Source organism: Alosa alosa, chromosome 7 (assembly GCF_017589495.1).
Source record: "Alosa alosa isolate M-15738 ecotype Scorff River chromosome 7, AALO_Geno_1.1, whole genome shotgun sequence".
NCBI classification, from domain to species: Eukaryota; Metazoa; Chordata; class Actinopteri; order Clupeiformes; family Clupeidae; genus Alosa; species Alosa alosa.
Window position 1 is genome coordinate 16,506,132 of NC_063195.1, and position 9,276 is coordinate 16,515,407.

At 39.1% G+C, this 9,276-nt stretch overlaps 1 protein-coding gene across 6 annotated transcripts in view; it reads left to right on the forward strand.

Annotated features, from left to right (window-relative positions):
* The window catches only part of LOC125298623 (NACHT, LRR and PYD domains-containing protein 12-like), a 64,078-nt gene extending 55,068 nt beyond the window's left edge, over nucleotides 1–9,010 (forward strand). For 5 of the 6 annotated variants that reach the window (XM_048249434.1, XM_048249430.1, XM_048249435.1 and 2 more), the window contains 4 exons: nucleotides 453–626; nucleotides 814–987; nucleotides 4,866–4,912; nucleotides 8,081–9,010. In XM_048249434.1, the coding sequence (XP_048105391.1) occupies nucleotides 453–626; nucleotides 814–987; nucleotides 4,866–4,912; nucleotides 8,081–8,667 (982 nt within the window). In that variant the 3' untranslated portion in view covers nucleotides 8,668–9,010. The remainder of the gene's footprint in view (nucleotides 1–452; nucleotides 627–813; nucleotides 988–4,865; nucleotides 4,913–8,080) is intronic. The other variant, XM_048249436.1, reaches the window with a different exon arrangement.
* Nucleotides 9,011–9,276: the final 266 nt, after the last annotated feature.

Below are 9,276 nucleotides of genomic sequence, written 5' to 3' on the forward strand. Positions count from 1 at the left end.
CTCTTGATTCCCAATTTGTGTCCTGACACTGACCATCTTTAACATCAACTCAGTTAGGTCTGGTCCAGCTACAGTACTTGCTGCCATACGTCTCTGTTCAGCACACCCCATAGTGAATCAGTTGAATACAGTAAAAAAAAAGGCTAAACAGGTGAAATTCAACAGCAACTCTTCAGAAATTATGTGTCTGTCAGTCTGTTTTCTGTCTTGCTCTCTTTGGCTCACCAGCAGTCAATATATATACAGTTGTGTCTTCTTTTCTTCATATTAGAGAGTGTGCAGTTAATAAAGGGAAGGGAAAAAACCTTAATCTCCATTTTAAAAAATTTAACCCTTTAGAAACGACCATGAGCTCCTGTGTACAGAAAAATGTGTTTTTATACTTTAGACACAGTCACTACAGAAGTGCAGAATAGTATCAAATGTGTTTATGAAATGTATTTTCTAAACAGGCTTAATCACTGTGACCTCTCCAAAACAAGCTGTAAAAGCATGGCATCAGTGCTGCAAAGGACACCCTCATATCTGAGAGAACTTGACATGAGTGAAAATGACCTGCAGGATGAAGGAGTGGAGCTACTCTGTGTGGGACTAAGAGATCCACAATGCAAGCTGGAGATACTGAGGTCAGTTATAAGGAATGTAATGCAATGTATTATTTTACCCACCCATATTCTTTTAGCAAGAAATGCCAGTGGGTGACTCTTTTTCATTTGCAATCTGAAATGCTCCATCTGTCTTTTCATATTAAAAATTACTGTTTTTTTCTGTCTGTCTCCTAATCTACTAATGAGGTGAAATCCTGTTTTATAGGCTCTCTTATTGTATTATCTCCAAGAAGGGTTGTTCTCTCTTGTCCTCTGCCCTCAAATCAAACCCCTCCTACATGGAACAGCTAGATCTGAACTACAATCACCCAGAAGTCACAGGTGTCAGAGAGCTCACAGACAGATTGAATGATCCCAGCTGTAAACTAAAGTCTTTAAGGTGAGTGGTTGGTGTTTAACATTTTAATTTTAGATGATGTCTGTTAAAACTGCTCTGTGGGTTTTCTCCCACATTCTAAAAATTAGTGCAGTGGTTTTTTTTGGTGTGACAGGCAGTTACTGGGGGCAAGGCTCAAGGGATGGTAGTTGCTCAGTCAGTGTTTGAAAGGTCTCACATTTATGGATGATGTGATTCACTTTATTAATCCCCAAAGGGAAGCTAATTTGCTACCATGGAAACACATACAGCAACAGGACAGCAACAAGCAATGGTACTGTACATTACAATGTACAACATACAACAATAAATAAATAAATAAATACTCCACACTGAAAGAGTGCAAGAGCCACCACATCTAGGGTGAGAAAAGAATCCAAAATGCAATGTTCAAAAACTAACTATGCCACCCCTTGCAAAGTGTCATGTTGCTACAGCAATCTGTCAATACAGCAATAAAAGTGGCTACAACTAGATGTACCGCAGAGCGGTACAAAATATGACCGCCGCCCAGTCCAGCACATTTTTTCCACAAAAATAAATCACGCTGAAAGGCCTATATGATTCTAACTGTCTCACTAAATTGCATTATCCACACTCAATTCTCACTGGTATCTGCTAGACAACAAGTACCAAAATATGATTAGTTCATAGATTTCACATGTAAAATTCATTTTATACAACCCCACCCCCATCTTGCCTGTTCATAATTCTGAGAAATTCTTGAATTGTGTGCATGTGTGCGTGTACACGTTTATGTTTATGTGTGTGTGTGTGCGTGCTTGTGTGTTTGCCTGCGTATCTGTGTTTGTGCATGTGCATGCATGCGTACATATGTCTACTGTGTGAGTCTGTGTCATACGTATATTACTGTGAATGTATGTGTGTGCGTGTGTATCAGTTTATGCACATGTGTGCACATGGAATGGGTTAACATGACCCCTGGAGGCAAACATACGGAAAAAATTGGTGTCATAGGCCCTACGGTTCTCAAGATATTCACAGAAAACTGTGTCTGCCCTACCCTCCTTTCGGGGGGTCCAGTACAGTGGGGGGGTTACAGAAAACGATGATTCCATGCTATCCATGTGGGGCTACATGCCCACCAAGTTTCGTGTACCCCGGTCTTTCAGTGTCCCGGGAATCCTTGTTGGTGTACGGTCACTAAATATACACATAAATTATTTTATTGTAAGGCCCCCTATGAACGAAAGTCCACAAAACTTGGCATGCATTCGGAGGGTGTCATAATGATCCTACACTTTCAATTTCGTGCAGTTTTGACCATGTCAGCCAGAGATATTGTGATGAAAACAGCTATTTATTTTTGCTTTTTAATTTTTAACTAGGTGGCGCTATACATGAAATAAGTGGTAATGGGGTGGGTTGACATGCCCCCTTAAGACCAACATACAAAAAAAAGGTGGACCTCCTAGGCCCTACGGTTCTCGAGATATTCACAGAAAACTGTGTCTGCCCTACCCTCCTTTCGGGGGGTGCAGTCCAGAGGGGGGGCTACAGATCAACGAAAAACGATGGTTCCATGCTATCCATGTGGGGCTACATGCCCACCAAGTTTCGTGTACCCCGGTCTTTCAGTGTCCCGGGAATCCTTGACGGAAATTTGGACATGCGAAAAAGAAAAAAAAGAAAAAATCTGACTAAACCTTCGCTGCGCGGCGGTCATAATAATACAATGTCAGAACAATAACACTAAAATAAATGCTGACTGACAGCTGAAAAACAGAGACAGTCAGCTGCTACACAGCAGCATTAGTCAGCCGTTCTTGTTGCTGATCTGTTTGATGACCTCCTAAATCTTTCTGTGGAACATGTAGGTAGCAGGTGCTGCTGACTTCTACACTTGTTTAAAATATTTCTCCAATAAAAGAATGGGCAACAGGGTTCCCATTATTTCCTGTTATCTTAACAGTGCACTACTGTGACAGTAGTTTTTGCAGTGTTACAGTGGTTGCCCCTTTCCTGATTTCTTTTTTTACAGTTTTTTTCAGTCGTTAACAAGTGTTTGTCTAACCAGTTGTTACATTTTCAAAACTCTAAACACAATTAGCATTTCATGTCATTTTCACACAATATGCAGTCAGTGAACACATTTCCACAATGCATACATTTTCTTAACAAACAAGCTATACCTCCCAACAAAATTATGGATTGTTTTTGCAGTATTTACGAATGTTAACACACAACATCCCACAATAGCAAAAACAATATTCCAAACCTTAGATACAGTTTAAAAATCTCTGCTTCTGCTACCAAGCGGTTTTAGCATTGCCTTGGGTAAAATCAGATGCAATGTTGATGAAAACATGTGGCCTAACCCTGAAGATCACAGAGATTAGATACAGTAATTTCGTGCTTTTTTAAGTCCCTCCCCCCTTTTTATCTGGGCTTTTTGCTGTTGTTTTTTTTTTTTGTTGTTGTTCAGAATGCTCTTGTGTGTTTCATGGATATTTTGTTCACTGTAAGCAATACTGTAAAACTTTTTCTGTTCTATCATACTGTAAAGTATTTCTACTCTACCTCCTGTAGTAAACAGTAACGGGAAAAAATTATTTGCTTTTTACTGGAATGCTTTTGAATGTGAACATGACATACAGTTCCCAACCAAAAAATGTAGTGTAAAAACGGTGGATTGCATGTTTTCCATGCAAATACCTGTAAAACTGAAACATAAAAGTCTATGCAGTTTTTTTAATGTCAACAATAGCCAGTATTTTGAAACCTGGTGTACTTTGATTGATTGCATGTACCTTGTGAAGTGAAAACAAGTGTTATTCTTTGACAAAATAATTTCATTTTGAGTCAGATTTCCAGTGTTTTGGTAAAGTTAGTGTGTGCAGAGAAAGATGTGTTATATTGAACAAAATGTGTTTTTGAGAAGAAAATTATCCATTTGGCCAATTGTGTTTTGTGTGAGTCTGTGTTAAGAGTTAAGAAAAAGTATCTGAAGTATGGGTGAGCGCTTGTTAGCGATTGAAAAAACTGTAATCAGCCAGCCTATTTAAATATTTCTTATCATATTATTTTAGCAGGTGCTCTTTTGTATTTTGTAAATATATTGTTTATACAATATATTTACACAATGCACAAATGCCCTCCAGATGTTTGCCTGGAAGACACTCCTTTTGAGATGTTGATGCAAAGCATCACTCATTGGGGGAATTCTCTCCATATCCCTAGTAGAGAGAGGATGGAGTGCGTTGACACATAATCTACTGAGCTGACAGTGGGCATAGAATTAGTTAGCCACATCAGGTGTGAATGTAGTCTCATTCAGGTGTGAATGTAGTCTCATTCAGGTGTGACTGTAGTCTCATTCAGGTGTGAATGTAGTCTCATTCAGGTGTGAATGTAGTCTCATTCAGGTGTGACTGTAGTCTCATTCAGGTGTGAATGTAGTCTCATTCAGGTGTGAATGTAGTCTCATTCAGGTGTGACTGTAGTCTCATTCAGGTGTAGGTGTGAATGTGGTCTCATTCAGGTTACTACTGGCACTTCCCTTTGAAGAGGAGTTTGAAAAGCATTCCAATCTGTGCTACACTGCACAATTTTATCCCATCGATCTTTAAAAAAAACAACAGAATCTTTTTTATTAAAATTGAAATGATAGAATAATATCAACATGTTTTAGATACTAAAATATTTACCTAAATATATAATATAATATCTTTTAAATATTTGCCGCTGTAGCAGCTCACTGCGCCGGGATGAGTGTGCTTTACCTCACTGTGTGTTCACTGTGTGCTGAGTGTGTTTCACTAATTCACGGATTGAGATAAATGCAGAGACCAAATTTCCCTCACAGGATCAAAAGAGTATACTTATACTTATTTAGCCTCACCTATATATTTTTCTTTAAGGTATGACCATGGAGGACAATTCAGGATTAAGCCAGGACCGAAAAAATGTGAGTTTTGTTTTCTTTTTGAAAAAAAGAAATGGATGATCGGGTGAATATAGAAACAATAAGTGTGTGTGTGTGTGTGTGTGTTTGAGTGTGATATTCTCTGTATGTGTGTGTGTGTCTGTGTGTGTGTTGGGAGTGGTCTGTATGTGTGACTGAGAGAAAGAGTCTGCGTATGTTTATAAGTTTGTGATTTTGTGATTTTGCATGTGTGTGTGACCAGTGTCCCTTTAGTTCTGGGAGCATTTACTCAAATGATGTTTCTTTGCTTTCATTTTCTGATGCCATTTGACTGATAATTCTAACACATGAACATCCCAGCTCTTTGAGCCTGTGCTGAGCAACTGCAGTTTCTGGCCGAGAAAATTGTTACCAGTGTTCTTCCATTTCACTAGTACACCCATAGGAATGCTAGATTTCCTAGATTGTCCTCCATATGGGCTCCTCCCAAACTTTGTTGAGACAACATCTAGTTCATTCATTAATTTTCATTCATTCAATCTTTATTTATTCTCGGAGGTTCATTGAGGGTAGTCCTCATTTTCAGTGAAGTAACAATGGAATAACAAGAGATATATTATAATAATTGTGGAAAATAAAACAAAATAAAACAAATAATAAGATAACCTACATACCATTATAAAGGAGGAAGGGAAAATAAAAATACAATTAATAAATATTATTAATAAAATAATAACAATAATAAAATAACATTTACATAAAACAGGTACAATTTGACATAAGAAGGTTTGTGATTACAGATCTGAATTGATTATAGGAAAGTAGAGAGTTCATTTTTATGTTACATTGGAGATTATTCCAGGAAATAGGGGCATCATAACAACAGGCCGACTTTCCCAACTCAGTATGGATACGAGGAACCTTAAGCATCAAACAGTCATTTGATCTGGTCTGGTAGGGACCAGAATTCCAAACAAGCATGTTTGAAATATAACCTAATAATGTTGGTAATTTTCCAACAATACCTTTGTAAATAAAGAGGTACCAATGATTATGTCTCCTTTCAGTCAAAGATGACCAGCCCACTTTACCATAGAGGACACAATGATGAGTGCTATAGCCATCACCAGTAATGAACCTCAGGGCAGAGTGGTAGACTCCAGAGTCCAGGGCTTTAAGTGAGCAAACAGTAGCATTTCTATAGATCACATCACCATAGAACTGACATAAAAACTGCTTCAACAACTTGTTTCCTACATTCCATAGGGAGGTTGGCTTTGTTTCTGTAGAAGAAACCAATTTTTTGTCTCAGTTTTTTTACTAGGATGGCTATATGGTAATTAAATATGAGTTTGTCATCCAGCCATATACCAAGATATTTGTACTCAGAAACTCTATCAATGCTGGAACCATTTACAGTGGTTATTTGCAAACCATTAACCTCAATGTTCCTTGTTCTAGTAAATAACATATATTTAGTTTATTTTCATTTAGTACTAATTTAAGATTAATGAGAGCTTCACATGCCTTATCATGCAAACCAATATTATGTAATCTTTGTAAGAGTAAGCGGTGATCAACTGTATCACAAATCAACAAAAAGGGCAGCACAGTGCTTCTTAATGTCTAAGGCAGATATTATATTATTAGTAACTAATGTGGTAGCTGTGATAGTGCTGTGGTTTGTTCTAAACCCAGATAGTTGTGGATTTAATATCTGTTGACTTGAAAGAAATTACTTGAGTTTGTTATTAACCAAAGATTCAGAAATCTTTGACAAACAGGGTAATTTGGAGATTGGACAGTAATTATTTAAATCATCTATATCACCCCATTTGTGCAAAGGTGTCACATGGGCTAGTTTCCATGCACCAGGAAATATCCATAGGAATGCTTGATTTAGAGTGCTGGCAATAAACATGTTTGGCTTGGTAGCTGGCTGTCGCCCTGGGATGCTTATAGTGGAGTTTGCCAGTGATTGATGTCCCCTGACACCCAAATAGAGACTGCATATGAGGTTGCTACCAGATGGGAATTCAACAAAGGTTAGGAGAGCCAGAATGATATCTGACATATGAGAATGGCTGTAGGGTTGGTTGCCATCTGAGGACCTGGTCAGTGCAGATAGGTTGTTGTTTGCTGACATGGTGGCGCTCATGACCTAAATGAATGGGCTGAAGAGTATGAATGTGCAGGGATTCCTGATTTAATGGGGATAGATTTCAGGAGTGAATGGACCGGTAGATTTTATCCATTTCAGGAATGACCAGAACGTTGCACTGAATGCAGAGGACTTTGTGGAATGGTATGACATGTGGTGTTTAGGTGTTAGTAATAGTTAGGCATGGGGGGCCTGGGACACTGTCCTGGCTGGGGGGAGTTGAGGGGGCAGGTGGATACTGAAAACATTTGTTGATGCCTAGTGAATATAGACCCTTTCAAGAGAGTTCCATTATCAGCATCATAGTTGGCCCCACAAGACTTCCTTTTTAACATTCCATATGTGCAGAGGAAGTAGATTGGGAACCAAATAGAATGTTCAAGCATTGTTTTTGTTTTTATTGTTGAAAGGGTCTATAGAAAACAAGCAACGCTGAGGCAAAGTTTGGACCCAGTGCATCTCTGAGACTGGAATCCTACTGGCTCAGTAGGATGTGTTAGTGTAGCACTAAAAAAGGTACAAGGACTTTTATTTTGTGAAGTAACTGGTAAACAGGAAGAGGGAAGCGGAGAGTGGGAGATGAGGGAGAGTTTCCACGTTACTGATGTGCTCGATCAGAAATTTAGAGGTGAGCAGCCCTGGAAGAATGTTGTATACTTGGAGCTAAGAAATAAACTTCAAGGAGTTAAGATACAACGAAACTCCGTGTCAGGTTGTGTTGGATGCCCCCACAGAATCTACTTTTACATTAGCAACAGCATCAGCACCTCCAGAACAGAGTAACCCCTCCTGAGCACAACAAAACAGAGAACAACAGAACAACTTATATCTTTAAGGATGCACACACTCACAGAGAGAGAGAGAGCGAGAGAGAGAGAAAATTAAACCAATACACTTAATCTCTCTGTACACATTTTTGTAATGTTTGTGTGATTTTGAATCTGTGAGTAACACACTATGTACTCAAGTCTGTGTGTGTGTGTGTGTTCATGTTCAGAAAATCATGTTCTGATCAGGATATTTTCTACTTTCTCTCCTCTTTTGTGCAGATGCCTGTGAGCTCACACTGGACCCAAACACAGCTAACAGACATGTCTCTCTCTCTAAGGGGAACAGAAAGGCGGATTGGGTGCCTGAAACGCCGTATCCTGACCATCCAGAGAGATTTGACTCCTGTGAACAGGTGCTGTGTAGAGAGGGTCTGTCTGGACGCTGCTACTGGGAGGCTGAGTGGAGTGATGGTGGGGGTGAGATAGCAGTGGCCTATAAAAGCATGCAGAGGAAAGGGGAGAGTGTTCTGAGCAGCTGGTTTGAACTTGAGAGTGGGACTGCTGACTGTGTGTTTGGACGTAATGACAAGTCCTGGAGTCTAAAGTGCACTCATAACAGTTACTCTGCCTGGCACAATGATAAGAAGACTGCCATACCTGCCCCCTCCGACTCCAGCAGAGTAGGAGTGTACCTGGACTGGTCAGCAGGCACTCTGTCCTTCTACAGCGTGTCCTCTGACACACTCACCCACCTGCACACGTTCCACTCCACATTCACTGAGCCCCTTTATCCTGGGTTTGGGTTTGGATTTGACTTTTGGTTTACGGATTGTAACTTCTCAGTGTTCCTGAGCCAGGTTACATGACCTCCTAACCCTGCAGAAACAACAAAGTCTGCCAAGAAGTCATACTCTTGTTCAAAAACAAGATGGAAAATATTGATATTGTATAACAAAAACTGCACTATGTATGTTTAGATGAAATATATAGTTAGGAACAACATTATTCATACACCTGCAATATATTGATGTTGATTTTCACTTGACCAATATGTTTGTTGTTGAGAAAACCAACATTAAATCAATATTTGCCAGGGGTATGGCTAATTTTCTTCCTAACTGTATTTGTGATTAATTTGGAATTGTTTAATATGTTTAATAAAACATTGTGTTATTCATACATTTAATTAAAATTATGACAAGGAATGGTTTTGATTGTTGCTGGTGGCTTTATTGCATCCACTACAATGTACAATTATTCCCTCGTGAATAAGTGATTCTGCATGTGCATTTCAAAACATTGCGATGTGAAATGATAGGCTATCCTGACATAGCCAAACTCGATTCAATTTAGAATTTGAATCTGGTCAGTGTTTCTCCTAGAAATGTTTCCAGCAGCGGTGCTGTTACATGCCGGAAGTTGTAACCAAGCCACGCTAAGGGGGTCAGGGGTCCCGGGAAAATATTTTAATTATT